The 14799-nt window shown below is 36.4% G+C and overlaps 1 protein-coding gene across 2 annotated transcripts in view; it reads left to right on the forward strand.

The window, feature by feature from the left end:
• The first annotated feature begins 6158 nt into the window (after positions 1-6158).
• LOC127875993 (maltase A2-like) overlaps positions 6159-14799 on the forward strand; it is a 14341-nt gene continuing 5700 nt past the window's right edge. Inside the window, exons 1-8 of one of the 2 annotated variants that reach the window (XM_052420808.1) lie at positions 6159-6740; positions 8445-8624; positions 9941-10098; positions 10344-10469; positions 12345-12452; positions 13260-13366; positions 14122-14320; positions 14733-14799. The exon at positions 14733-14799 is cut by the window's right edge and continues 122 nt beyond it. In XM_052420808.1, the coding sequence (XP_052276768.1) occupies positions 6479-6740; positions 8445-8624; positions 9941-10098; positions 10344-10469; positions 12345-12452; positions 13260-13366; positions 14122-14320; positions 14733-14799 (1207 nt within the window). In that variant the 5' untranslated portion in view covers positions 6159-6478. The remainder of the gene's footprint in view (positions 6741-8444; positions 8625-9940; positions 10099-10343; positions 10470-12344; positions 12453-13259; positions 13367-14121; positions 14321-14732) is intronic. The other variant, XM_052420807.1, reaches the window with a different exon arrangement.

A 14799-nucleotide genomic window follows, 5' to 3' on the forward strand; every position in this document is an offset into this window, starting at 1 on the left:
TTTTCTATGTTAAAAAATACATGATCTAGTTTCACTTAAATAATAGAGTCAAAGTTTTTGTTTACAATTTTTATACCATCTTTTAAACATTCTTAATAGTAAAGTATAACACCACCACTACTACGCCTAGCAGTTTTATGTTCAAATTTTCTGTAGAAGTTATGTGAAATGTAACCATTAAGCTCAATATTACTGTTAACATTACACCATGATTCATATAGAAAACATATATCATTTTTTGCTAAAATATTAACAAAAGATTTACATGATTTTTTGTCGCTGTTAAGTCCATGTATATTCCGGGATAAATAGAAAGTTCATCTACAACGTAATCCTAGTCCCTGACGGGTTTGCCGTCAACGTACAGCGTGTCGTAAGATATCCATGCACGCTTTCCTTCTCGCTTGGCAGCCTTCACTTAAGGGAAAAGTCTGGCCCTCCGGGCTTGGACTTCCGGGGGGAACTGTTCGTTCACATAAAAATTTGTCGCTTCAGCTCCGGCCACTGCTGCCTTGTTGTTTCTCTGTTCTTAAAGAAAGCAAAACGAGATACCACGCTCCTCACTCTCCCCGCGATCGGCTGCGACGGCATCCGGTGCACCCTCTCGATGCGTTGCGCCTCTACTGTCTCCCTGGCGATCTTCATCTTCTCATGCAAAAAATCACGGAGCTTGCGCTCAGTCACTGCCGGGGTCTCGCTTCCGGTGGAGTTGTCTTCCGGAATGCCAGAGAAGATGAGGTTGTTGCGCAGCGACTGCGCCTTCAGATAGGTCATGTCATCACATCAACGAAGACATTTCAGACATAATTTGCATTCTTTTTGCCAATGACATTGCGAGCTGCGCTGATACTGCGATCGAGCTACAATCACAATTGAAGTCAATATCGGAATTTTGTGATCATACTGGTATGTCAATTAATCGACAAAAGATAAAAATAATTGTTTTTAGAAATGGAGGTCCGTTAAGATCATTGGAACATTGGGTCTATAAAAATAATCCGGTAAATGTCACATCAGCATATAAATATATGGGTCTTCTTTTTACGCCTAAACTATCATGGAGGAAAGCGAAAGAAAAACTTGCAGCTCAGACCCGAAAATCAATTTTTGCTATTAAATCATATCAAAGAAACTTGGGATATTTTTCATATACGGAATATTTTTTATTGATTGATTCAATGGTAAAGCCTATACTTACATATGGTTACGAGATTTATGTAATAAAATTCTCAAACATTCTTGAAAAAATACAAATAGAGTATTGTACATATTTTCTTGGTGTAGAAAAGTCTGTAAATGATAGCATGGTACTAGGAAAATGTGGTAGATTAGAACATAATGTAAAATGGGTTAAATATTGGTGTAAATTGATTAGTATGACAGAGGATCGATATCCTAAAATTGCTCTATTATGTTAAAGCGGCACGAAGAAATCGGAAGAACTAATTGGGTGACATCTGATAAAAATACTTTGTACCGTTATGGATTTGGTTTTGTTTGGATAAGTCAAGAGATAGAAAATGTGGAATTATGCTGAAACAAAGATTGATTTATTCAGAACTGGCTTGAAACTCTAGGAAATTTATCAAGATGTGATACCTACAAACATTTCAAATCTATGTTATATCCACACAAAAAAAAAATTGTATATTGATATATACTTTTATGTTCGAAAGTCAGTTGCTTGATTCCGTTGTTCAAGTCATAAATTAGCAATTGAAACTGGTCGACATTTAGGAATGTCTAGAGAACACCGATTATGTACATATTGTTCAGTCTTTTTTAATAATGTGTGTATTGAAGATGAGTTTCCTGTATGTCCAAAATTTAACCAAGAAAGGCAAATGTATATTTTTTTATGGTACAATGGTGAACAAAATTTGCATTTTGTTTGCAATCTTATGCACATTTCTGATTAAAGAAAACTAAAAAGCATAGCATTTTTGTAAACGAAATAATGAAAAAGAAAGATGTAGATCAAAATTGATGAAAAACATTGACGTATCGCAACTCATAAATTACATGTTGTTACTTATTTATTCTGTATTTTGGGCCGATGGCCTTTATTTACAAATAAACTTTTGTCTTGTCATGTCTATACATTTGAAACAAAACTTAGGTATTATAAAAAGTGTTATCATCTGAAGAACCTATTTCTTTTTAATGTGATTTTGTATACGAGCGTTATAAAAAGCTTTCACGTCTATTAGATTGCTATAGATTGACTAATTGCTATGTGTCAATATCGGACACCGGTTCTTATGACAACGTACAGCGTCTTCGTCATTCCCATAACGTTGGCTGATCAAAAAAAAATTGTTCAAGCGATGACACTGTTAGAGCTCTCACCATCTCCCACAATATTTATGATTAAATTGTTCGAGAAGTGTATCGAAGATTGAACGTTTTTTATATGCCTGTCACTCAAACATTTAAGTATTAAGCAGCCTTTTTTTAAATATTGAATTGAGATGTTGTACCAGATGAATACGCGAACACCCCGCTGTAACAAAACACATTTGAATCGATAAATAAACGGTGGTCTGAATACTTTGCTCACAAAACCGTTATGTCCGAAAGTTCGATTATATTTGCGGTTTTTATTTTTGAGCATGCCAAAAGAAGTTCGTACACAATAATGCATTTAGCTTTTCCATGTGTATATTTACAAAATGATCAGGCATGGGTTAAAGCACAATGTGTTACATGTTTCTATATGTATGCCTCGTTCATTAAACATTGTTGGCAATAGTTACCTTAAAACAAAACAGAACCACAATTATGTAACAGATATTCATGATGTGTAATAAAATGACACACACCTTGTAAAGGGACCGACAGAACCAGTATCAATAGTCAATACCCACTTACAACTGTATGTTAAAAAAGTAATACTAAACTACTGCTTTTATTACCAAAGCCAATGGAATTGTGTACATTTTTGTTTATATTTAGATTTTAGTTATCATGCTTTTGTTTTATATGTATTTTAAATGTGTGTTGTGAATATGTCTGGCAATGGTTGAGATGCTCGGACTGTTTCAAACCGATGTAAGAAGACGCCGCTCAGAATACACACCTATATTGTTAATATATTGGTTAAATTACTTTAAAAGAAAACTGTTGCAACATTTTCTAGGGATCTTGGTTGTATAAATAAATTGCTCACATAGGTTGATATAGGTGCATTAAAGGCTCTATAAAGGTGAAGATCCGTAATTATTTACCAATTTTTAAATATTTTTTCCGTATTTTATATGTAAAGGTTATCAAAAAACAAAATGTATATGCTTTTGGACATTACCATAAAATATGAGCAATACAACTTGTTTTGAGCTCAAAATACAGTGTCCTCCACGTCAATCGTGTTTACAAACAATCAGTTTATTTACATCGCTGTTTACTCGGAAAAGTGAAAGTGAAAGTGACTCAGGTCACCAAAAATATATCGTTGATTTTCAATGTTTTCCGGTATCACTCACAAAGTATGTCTCTTTTAATAATGGTCAACACGTATGTAGTGATCTAATTAGTTACTTTTTGCTGGTAAACAGTTGTTTTAAATAGAATTAAAAGTGAATTTCTTTTGGCTTTTTTTAGCATACGTCACCGCTTTGGGGCTACACAGCACGTTAGTTGCAAAGTTGTGAACATTTCTTCCAATTATTAAACGGGTATATCTTCAATTCTTCTTGACAACGTTGCACCTCAGCTGTGTTTTTAGCATTTTTTATGCAAGGGTAACTGAAATCCGGTAAAAATTAGGCAAGTTTATATGCATAATAACTGGATTTGTCACCTTTATAGGGCCTTTAAGGTTTTTCGGTTAACCGGTTAATAACCAGTTACGGCAAAAGTTTAACCGGTTAATGTTTTTTGTAAACTCTTGCATCCCTAATAGTTATACACACATAATTTCAATGCATACATTTTGTTTAATTTCATGTATAACATTGACACTATAGATACTGACATATAGATATATATGTGGATACATGATTACAGTAAATGCAATAATCACTTAAAGTTACATCATATATTTTACAAAACATGGACACTATAATTTACAAATAATGATGAAAAAGTCTTCCGAGGATTACTTGTTAACTTCTTCCTATGAATTCGGATAAGGGCGTGTTCCGTAACAAGGCGGATTGTCACGGCTGAGACGGTGGACGGATTACTTGTTAACTTCTTCCTATGAATTCGGATAAGGGCGTGTTCCGTAACAAGGCGGATTGTCACGGCTGAGACGGTGGACTTGACAATCTTAAATGAGCATTTGTTTTGGTCTACAGTCATGAAAACTGTGTAACAACTTATCATATACTTTTTTCATGTTTTACAGAGGAAGATATTTGTCAGAAGCAACACATCTGTCTCGCTCCAGGGCCAATATTGTTACATTAAGCTTACCGTTAAGTACTTTTTGAGTTGTCATGAGGTCCACAATTTAGTTTTCATTTATTTTTGTAACTATACATATCGGATTTTTTTTGGTAAAAAAAAACACCCTAAAATAACGTGCATTTTCCCCATTTGCACATAATTCAAGGTGCCGAATCTTATCAAAATGGCTTAAGTACTTTTTGCATTCTGGAAAGATGAAATTATTTGGATTGTTTTCACATATTGCAATGATGTTTGTTTTCGTGGAACGTTAAAAGTTTGGTTTATGATTTGATAACATTATCCCTTTATCACGAATCTCCCCAAACGCCATTGCCGCACGCGCTCATCGTCGCTACACACCCATCACCTCAACAGTCATATCGCCCCAACACACCCATCATCAGTCATATCGCCCCAACACACCCATCACCAGTCATATCGCCCCAACACACCCATCATCAGTCATATCGCCCCAACACACCCATCATAAGTCATATCGCCCCAACACACCCATCATCAGTCATATCGCCCCAACACACCCATCATTTGAAATGGAGATATCAATACATTAAATGTAGCTTTCGGTTATATTACACACATACGCATGAAGACAATAAAACTAAATTTTATGATGATAAAAAGTCATATTAAACTTAATTTTTCATAATAAGTGATGATTGTTAATTATTATAATTCTGAGGAGTGGTGGGGCATATACTCGCCGCTTTCCATTCGAAAAAAATCAATTTTGATGTACATGTAATTGAGTTTGAAAGGACATTAAGCGACGATGAAGATGCTTTCATATAACTTAATGAATGATCAGATTTGATAAAACTTGTTATACAGTCCCCTTATCGAATGCGTATTGTGAAATGATTCCGCTCTCATGATTTCTCATGATTGCCCTTTGGTTACACATATTAACGTGTTGGATATTTTGCTTATATGTTTTCTGGTTGCTAAAATGCATTTATTTCACTTTAAAGGAATGTTCTTATGCGCCCGTCATCGTGCGGTGTGCTTCGTGCGCTGTCAACAATTTAAAAGCAACCTTTTTTATTCAATCGTGATGAACCATGGTCAGAATGTTTATCTTTTCAATGTTAAGGCCGAATTTGAATGTGGTCCATGTGCCTACTTAAACTATCGCACCACGTCAAATCTTAAATAGATCTACTAGTATTAATCTATATGAATCTTGGTTTTAATTTTCATCTGGGTCGCAATGTAACTATGTCAAATCTAAAAAAAACAATGCTTATCCCTCTATTGGTTACATTTATGACTCAACCTTGAGGAAAACGTTGTCAGAGTATTTATACTGACAATTTTAAGCCCAAGTTTTGATATTAGCGGACAGCACTGCCTAATCTGGGATGACAAGTAACGCACATGCATTAAACCCCGTTTTTGCAGAGCGAGACTAATTTGTAGAACGCTGTTGCTGTATCGCATGGCCCGTCAATAAAGCGGAAACTGTAGCCCCGGATTATGCTTTTCGGACTGCACAGGCTCATCTGGGAAGACATTTTATGCACTTGCATTATGCCCCGTTTTCCCAAAGCGAGACTTAAATATAAGCAAAATTGGGGTAAAAACTACTCTCTCGTTGTTGCGTGATTTCAAACGGAAACGCTTCTACGAAATTTGACCGAGCCGCTTGGTTTTGGTGGCCGTGTTTATAGTGTCTGACATATGCCCTTATCTTATATTTTATTTGATATCCGTTTATTTACCAAGCTTTTAATATACTTGGAGACATAGGAACGTTCATCCAATCTTATCTATTTACATCCAAATATTGTTCAAACTTCAGTCAGGTACGCTGAATTTGAATTTCTAGTATTAGTTTGGTTTGCAATTGGAAATTCAACATTTAACCGAGACACTCTGTTGTTTAATTGGTATTTTAAAAGCGGAACTATAAACGTGAACAAATAATACAGCAATTATTATAAGGTTCTTAAAATGTACCATACGTAAACAAGCTTTCAATTGTGACGAGTAAAAAATCACAGGTGTGATACTTAACAATAACACAGACGGAATTAAAAATATTCGGAAACTTATAATATTCCGTACTATGGGGCTGGAAGAAGGCTCAACGAAAAAGCACACTGGGTTCTGCGAAAGCGGCAAGTGTTCGGTGGTCATTTTCGTGCTAGTTGCGATCGGGATTGCTGTGGTTGCCTGCGTGACCTTCCTGTTCCCGGCGGTGCGGACCACGGTTCCGCCGACCGAAACGCCAACGACAACGTTGACGTGGTGGCAGACGACGATCATATACCAAGTGTATCCGCGCTCGTTTAGGGATAGCAACGGTGACGGAGTCGGCGATCTCAAAGGCAAGGTTTTTAGTTTTTATAATTACTGCAAGGAAGTAATCCGTATACAAACCACTATTACCCTTTTTTCATTGTGTCGAACAGAACACACGTGCATTAAAATGCTGTTTTTCCAGTAGAGGCGTGTTAGCACATATCAGAGACGTGTACACTCATAATAGAGGCGTGTAAGCTCATATCAGAGACGTGTAAGTTCATAGTAGAGACGTGCACAGTCATAATAGAGACGTGTTAGCTCATTTAGAGACGTGTACACTCATAATAGAGGCGTGTTAGCTCATATCAGAGACGTGTAAGTTTATAGTAGAGACGTGTACCGTCATAATAGAAATGTGTTAGCTCATATGAGAGACGTGTACACTCATAATAGAGGCGTGTTAGCTCATACCAGAGACGTGTAAGTTCATAGTAGATACGTGCACAGTCATAATAGAGACGTGTTAGCTCATTTAGAGACATGCGCACTCATAATAGAGGCGTGTTAGCTCATTTAGAGACGTGTACACTCATAATAGAGGCGTGTGAGATCATTAAGAGACGTGTACGCTCACACTTAAGACGTTTAAGCTCGTATTGGCGACGTGTAGGTTCATGAAGGGACGTGTAATCTCACATTGGTGACGTGTAATCTCATATTAGGGGTGTGTTAGCTCATATTTTCACAAAACATGCTTTTAGTAGGATCATATACATCACTATGATGGAAACTGAGACAATATTCTTCACAAACCACCGTATAATTATTTACATGTTCGTAATCTCACTAAGTTTTAAGTCTGAAATGAACACACTTGTCTTGTAACATCACTTATGCAAAGTTATTAAAACGAACATGGTCCCAAATGTCGAAGTATTCTTGTAATGTGAATGGACTTCATGATAAATGAAAGAAAAACACATCATTTTTTATTAAAACTGATTTTGCAACGTCATTGAGAATAATTTCTCTTTTACTAGGCACGTTTGGTCAAGACGATTGATTGGATGAGTATTTTATCTATGGTTGATGAAATAGTGACTGAATATATGTCATCATAATAATTCAGTAATTTAGCGCGGCCGATTATGAAATTACCAAAGTCTGGTACCAATTTACTTGTAAGGAGCTTTTAGTCTTCCTAGAAAACTGGTATGTGTTTTTAAATCTAGCCTGCTTCATCACCCCCTCGCCCCACATATTCCATGAGTGATGAACAGGCATCAAGTTTATTAGAATGTCTGTGGGTTCTTGCGAACGTATGTCTGCATAAAATATTAACATATTCGTGCAATTGGACCAATTGAATAGTTTGTTTGTGCATTCAAATCCAACTGCAAGCATCATTGTCATATTTCATACAAAAATATGGCAATATATCATATGCCAGCCAAGAACAGTTTCAAATGAGCGTTTGTGCTGTGTTCTGTGGCATTTGAGTCATGAACTTTGTTTTTAGACGCGTTTGATCAGGGAAAACTGGGCTTCATACATGTGCGTAAAGTGTCGTCCCAGACTATATTTGTAATCCGCACAGGCTATTCTGGGACGACACTCTCCGATTATGGATGTTTCGTTTAAAGGAGGTGTTCTCTTTACGAAAATCCAGTTTAGGCGAAAAGTGTCGTCTCTGATTAGCCTGTGCGGACTGCACAGGTTAATCAGGGACGCCACTTTATGCTCACGCATTAAGTCTTGTTTTGCGAGAATTAGACTCATGTTTACAGGTGTGATTGAAAAGCTGTCCTATTTCAACGATCTGGGAGTCGGCGCCGTGTGGTTGAGTCCATTTTTTACGTCACCGATGCGGGATTTCGGATATGACGTCTCAAACTACACAGAGGTGGACAAAATATTCGGAAACATGGCGGATTTCGACGAACTGATTAGAACAGCACACGAAAAAGGTTAATAGCAAACCGGGTTAACATTATACTTTAATTGGATTATCCGATAATTATTATTGTGATATTCCATAACATTAACATACCGTGTAATAAAAAATAGAAAACCAGAATACAAGCTGTTGTTACCTAAACAGTCAACAGCATTTGTTTTCATCATCAAGTAGGTGTTATTTATTTGCATTTATCGCCAAAATCGATGATGTTTCATTCTTATATTCCATCGGTCAGTAAACCTTTTCATAAATTTTATCTTGCTCACTCTAATGCTAATTGATTGCAAAGTGTAAGAATGGTCGAATATAAATTACAACTTGTTCGTAAGCAATAGTTTATAAGAAATCGGATGGCTCGAATTCCGGATAGCTCGAACTATTGTTGCCGGTCCCGACGAGTTCGAGCCATCGGGTTTCGACTGTATTTTATTGCGAATCATTTTGGGAATTAATATTTGCCGCGCTGTGATAAATCGCGATTAATACATATGTGCATTCCACACAGGCTCATCAGGGACGACACTTACCGTTTTTAAGGTTTTTCTTTTAAAATGATGTCTCTTTGAAGCGAACATCCAGTTTAATAGAAAAGTGTGGTCCCCGATTAGCCTATGTGGACTGCATATATTAATCTGGGACAACACTTTATGTCTATTCATTAAACCCCGCAATATCAGAGCACGGCTCACATATGTGTTGTAAATTTCGGCGTTAGAGCCTCAAGCCCTGACCACTGGCAGTCTGTGTTTGAACCACAGGTGGTTAGCGTGTGGCTATGATATTAATTAGTGAAAACATCATTTTGAATGATAAATAATCATCTTATAACGAAAAATTAACTTTTCTGAAAAAAACATTCACTATCAAATATATATATATCAAGGTATGCAACTCAAAATCAGCCCAAACGGGGTGCATCGCTTTGAACAGCCATATCTTCATCAATTGTGCAGCAATTTTCACGATCTCGGTCTTATTCAGCGCAGAAATGAATTTCCTTTCTGGAAATGTATATGTCTTGCAATATTTTTTACAAATGCTGGGTCAACTTTTAAGAAATAACACGATACACAACTCGTATGACCCAGGTTTGAACATTACATATTTTAAACTGTTTTAGTTACATATTCCAAATTAAACTGCATGGTTCGATATGTTTCGTTATATAAAATGTATGTGATGTTTTATCGTGAATACATTCTTCAAAGTCCCTGGTCAAATAAGTACCACACAAGTCTCCACAGATCTTAACGCGGACTTTTTACAAAGGGACCGAACATAATTGCGAAACGACTGTGTAAAAGTCTTTACTATTTCTTTTAGACATTAAGATAATAATCGATTTCGTGCCGAACCACACGAGCAACGAGAGCACGTGGTTCAAAGACAGCCGGAACTCGATGGACCAATACAAAGATTTCTATATTTGGAATGCTGGAAAAACCCTCCCCAACGGGACACACGTGGCGCCCAATAAATGGGTAAGATGTATGATGTTATGCCCACTAGTAATGCGAGGCATACATCGTGATGCGATTGTGGTTTAAAGGGACCTTTTCATGTTTTGGTTAATTGACAAAATTGAAAAAAGAATGTTTCAGATTCGCAAATTTTTGTTGAAATTATGATATTTGCGAGGAAACAGAAACAATAAGTTTGCCTGTAACGTCTAACTCTATTATATAACGTCAATAAATATGCGTCTAATCTTTACGACTCTCTTCAGATCAGTGTATTCGAGGGGTCTTCATGGACGTGGGATGACGTCAGAAAGGAATACTACTACCACGCTTTTCTCGACTCTCAGCCCGACCTGAACTACCGCAACCCGGCCGTGCGCGCCGCCATGAAGGTAGGCAAATCATGAACTACCGTATAGTATTCATATATGAGCCTCGCTCTGGGAAAACGGGGTGTTCATATGCGTAAAGAGTCGCTCCGGATTACCGGTAGTCTGCTCAGTCCGCACAGGCTAATCTGGAACGTTACTTTACGCCTAGAATGGATTTTCACTAAGAAGAGACTTTGTTTAAAAAGCGGAAAGTGTTGTGCTGATAAGCGTGTGCGGGCTGCACATGATAATCTTCTGCGACACTTTATGTGGGCTGCACATGATAATCTTCTGCGACACTTTATGCACACGAATAAACCCCGTTTACACAGAGCGAGGCTTATATCCATTTTTCAACTTAGTAATGAGAAAACACTTACTATCGATGAGAATATAATATAATACACAATTTTATTTCAAAAGACATTATAAAAAATAAGTGATTGTATAAATTGGTATAAATTGTGTACTAGTATGTAAAACAAAATTGTTTAGAGAAACAAAAGTATCTTAATTAAAAGATGTACGAAGATGATGTTAATTGTTATTGTTTGTTGAAAACGATCGTCACTACAACGAATGAGATAAAACAGTTATGACTAATTTCGCAGATGTTTTTCTGAACAATTCATATCTGCATTACATCTACATTCATGTAAATGAAGACGAACATAGTTTACATCTTATTGGAGACCCTACTCCAAGACTAGTATTGGTGAAAACAAGCTTTCAGAGGAAGATGATGTGTATCAACCTTTTGTCCTCATGAACATTTGAGCAATCAAGATATTAATAAAATTAAAATCGGTTGAGAAACTCCACAAGTAATTTTGCATGAAATTGTTGCCGATCAATAGGATGCATCAGAATAATATGAGTCGCGTTCTGAGAACACTGGGCATAATGCACGTGCGTAAAGTGTCGTCCCAGATTAGCATTTGCAGTCCGCACAGGCTTATCATGGACGACACTTTCCGCCTTTATTGGATTTTTGCTAAGAAGAGACTTCATTTAAACGAAAAATGTCATAAAAGCGAAAACTGTCGTCCCTGATTAGCCTGTGCGGACTGCACAGGCTAATCTGGGATGACACTTTACGCACATGCATTAAACCCCCTTTTTCACAGAGCACGGCTCATATGGTTTTCATGTCGCATTTTGGCATTGTTTCGGTATTGGTATTTCCACAAGATTACCGTATGGTTTTCTAAGCACGATGTCGATGAGTAATACACTCAAAATAGTACCGTATGAACAAATCTACACAAAGTGGGGATAATGTATTTTAAACAAATGCAAAAAAATCAGCAATTAATCCGGGCCCAATGGCAGGAAATTGTCCAATGTGTTATTTACTGTTGATTACATAAACAATTGCCAAAACCTTGGCTAGACAAGTAAGCCCCCTTAAAACTCGGTTTTAACAGCCAGACATTAAAGATAAATCTTCAATTTGTACAATATGGATCTAAGCCAGCGGTTTATAGAAGCGCACGTGTCCTACTAAAGGCGTTGAAGGCTACAAAGCACTACCAATGTTAACATAACAATGTTTTCGCTTCATGAGGTTTTCTGCAAGTTCCGAATTAATTAATTCTTATTAACGTAACACATTTTTTATAACGCGCGATTTTTCTACATATCTAGCAAGTACAAGAACGTAAGAAGTAATTGAACAGCAATATATTATCCAATGAACTCTTTTGTAAAATGAAATTAGTTATAAAATAGGATACGTTCCTTGAGGAAATATTAATTTAACTTCTTTCCTTTTCTTGCTAACAATCTGTACACCTTTTGATGATTCAATGAGGATTAAGAAGTTGTTGTTTATAATAGTACTTACTGTGATGATGAATATCTTGTTCGGATGTTCATTTGTATCTTTCCTTTTAGGATGTATTGAGGTTTTGGCTGAATAAAGGAGTTGACGGGTTCCGTATCGACGCCATTCCACACTTGTTTGAACATGTGGACCTGTCTTTAGAAGAGAGACCTGGGATGGTAAGGAATAGTAGAACGCTTCATTGCTGGAAATCTTGAAGAAAAGTAATACACACATGTACTCTTTGATTGGTTGCGAACCATCTATGCTATCGTGCACATTTTAAGCTTGCATTATTAAATTATATGTTTATAATGACGTGTTCGCAGACTGAAACGTTAACACATTTCTTTATGTTGTCACAAATGAGTCTATTGAAATAACAGTGTATAGAAATCAGCTCAAATACACTACTAGTATAGAACTCTTACGTTATTCTCGCTGGATTCCATGGAGACAAAGAGCATATTTAGCGTTGAAAAACTGAACAACAAGAACAACAACGAACAATTGTACCAATCACGGCATATTTAAACATAGTTCTCTTTTTAATTGGAAAAATAGTTTTCAAATCACGTTACATTTTAAGACATTTTATCAATTAGTCTGTTAATCATTTTTTTTTTGCTTCTGATGCGTCGCTGTTAAACATATGGGGACAACATATTCGTTAGTAATTAAGTTCATACTCATAAGAACAATCAATCGTTGTTTCTTCACCGATATGTATTCAATGTATATTTTGTAATATTCTATTTTGACTATTTTCATGGGAAAAAATAGTTTAACTTAAAAAGTTTCGAAAAACATTGATAGCGATTGATGACAAAATGATTTGTTTTGTTGTTTTTATGAAATATCGATTACTACATAATGAATCGGCTTGAGGAAGTAAAATCCCCCTTGTTAACAATGTAGATTAATTTTCCAGTACTTCACATTACCCATTAAGAAAATATTTTATAACAATTGTAAAAAATCCTTAGAGCGACGCCTTTGACCCCGACCGTTATAAGTACACGAAGAACCAGCCGGAGATTTTCGACGTGGTCCGCGAGTGGAGGGAAGTGTTGAACCAGTACGAAGGAGAACGGTCAGTTGCGTTACACAAAATAGTCAGACTCGATATGGGGTAACAAGGCTGTCAGTAAAGTATCATCCCTGATCAGTCTGTGCAGTCCGCACATGCTAATCAGGGAAACACTTTCCGCTTTATTGGTAATTTTCGTTAAGTCTCTTCACAGCGAAAATATAGTTAAGGCGGAATGTGTTGTCCCTAATCAGACTGTGCGGACTGCGCAGGCTAATCTGTGATGACATGTTACATTAAACCCCGTTTTCTCAGAGCGGAGCTAACGTAAATTGTTGCTACTAAGTTCTACAAAGAATATGATAGACATACTGGCTAAACATTTATGTAATTAATGGTTAACGATTCCATCTGTAATAGGAGCATGCAATTACATGCATAAGTCCTCCAATTCTCTATGAAACATTATTTGTGTAGTTCATTTTTATAAATGTAAAGTTAATTAGCAAATATAATTGAATGTAGCTAAACTAATTTCTAACTTTATAATTATTTAGTGAATATAATTTACTTTATCAAAATAAAGAAACATCAACCAGGAACACAAAAAAGTTAAGTCGGCAGCTCTTAACCACAGGTGTTAGGCGCGTCAAGTCACTTTAAGACTATCAATATGTCATAAAACAACATTTGTGATACATGTTTTTTGTCGAAATGATGACAAATGTTGTTTTATGACATATTGATAGTGTTAAAGTGACTTGGACACGCGCCTAACAGCTGTGCTCTTAATGACCTTATTATTCATTTATGTTCAGGTTTCTTGTGGCCGAGACCGTCGGAATTCCCCAGGAAGAAAGGCAAAAGTACTACGAAGCTGGAAGCGTCCCGTTCTTCTTTGACCTAATCCCGGTTGCCCGTGGATCACGTGGTTGTCCGAACACGCTCGCCCAGTGCTACTTGACCCGCATTATTGATGGAATGAACCTGAAAGGCGCACAGTGGCCTAATTTTGTGGTACTGCATATAACATGCATATAAATTCAATGTCTTCTATAATGAAGTTTAAACCTTACTTGCAGATTTTTGCCTGCGTTTCCTCGGACGCATATACAATACTCAAATTGTGTGATCGAATAAAGTAATCATTCGATTGCTGTTAGTATAGTAAAACGTTACATATTAGTCACTTGAGAATTAACAGAGTTATATTTTCTGAACGTGTTGCCCTATTTTTTCTGACATCAATTACATTTCCGTTACATATAAGGTAATGCATTCGCGCTCACTAACAGAAGTTGCGTATACACACCTTCTTTTATTAGTAGATTTGTTAAATGAGAAAACACAATTAAGCCATCGACAAAAATAATTCGTTATTTGTGTACACTAAAGATCTTTATCTTATCAATGTTCACTTCATCACCAGATTGGTAACCATGACAACCGACGTATCGCAGATCGCATAGGTCAAGAATACGCAGACGCGATGAACA

Source organism: Dreissena polymorpha, chromosome 4, assembly GCF_020536995.1.
Source record: "Dreissena polymorpha isolate Duluth1 chromosome 4, UMN_Dpol_1.0, whole genome shotgun sequence".
Lineage (NCBI taxonomy): Eukaryota > Metazoa > Mollusca > Bivalvia > Myida > Dreissenidae > Dreissena > Dreissena polymorpha.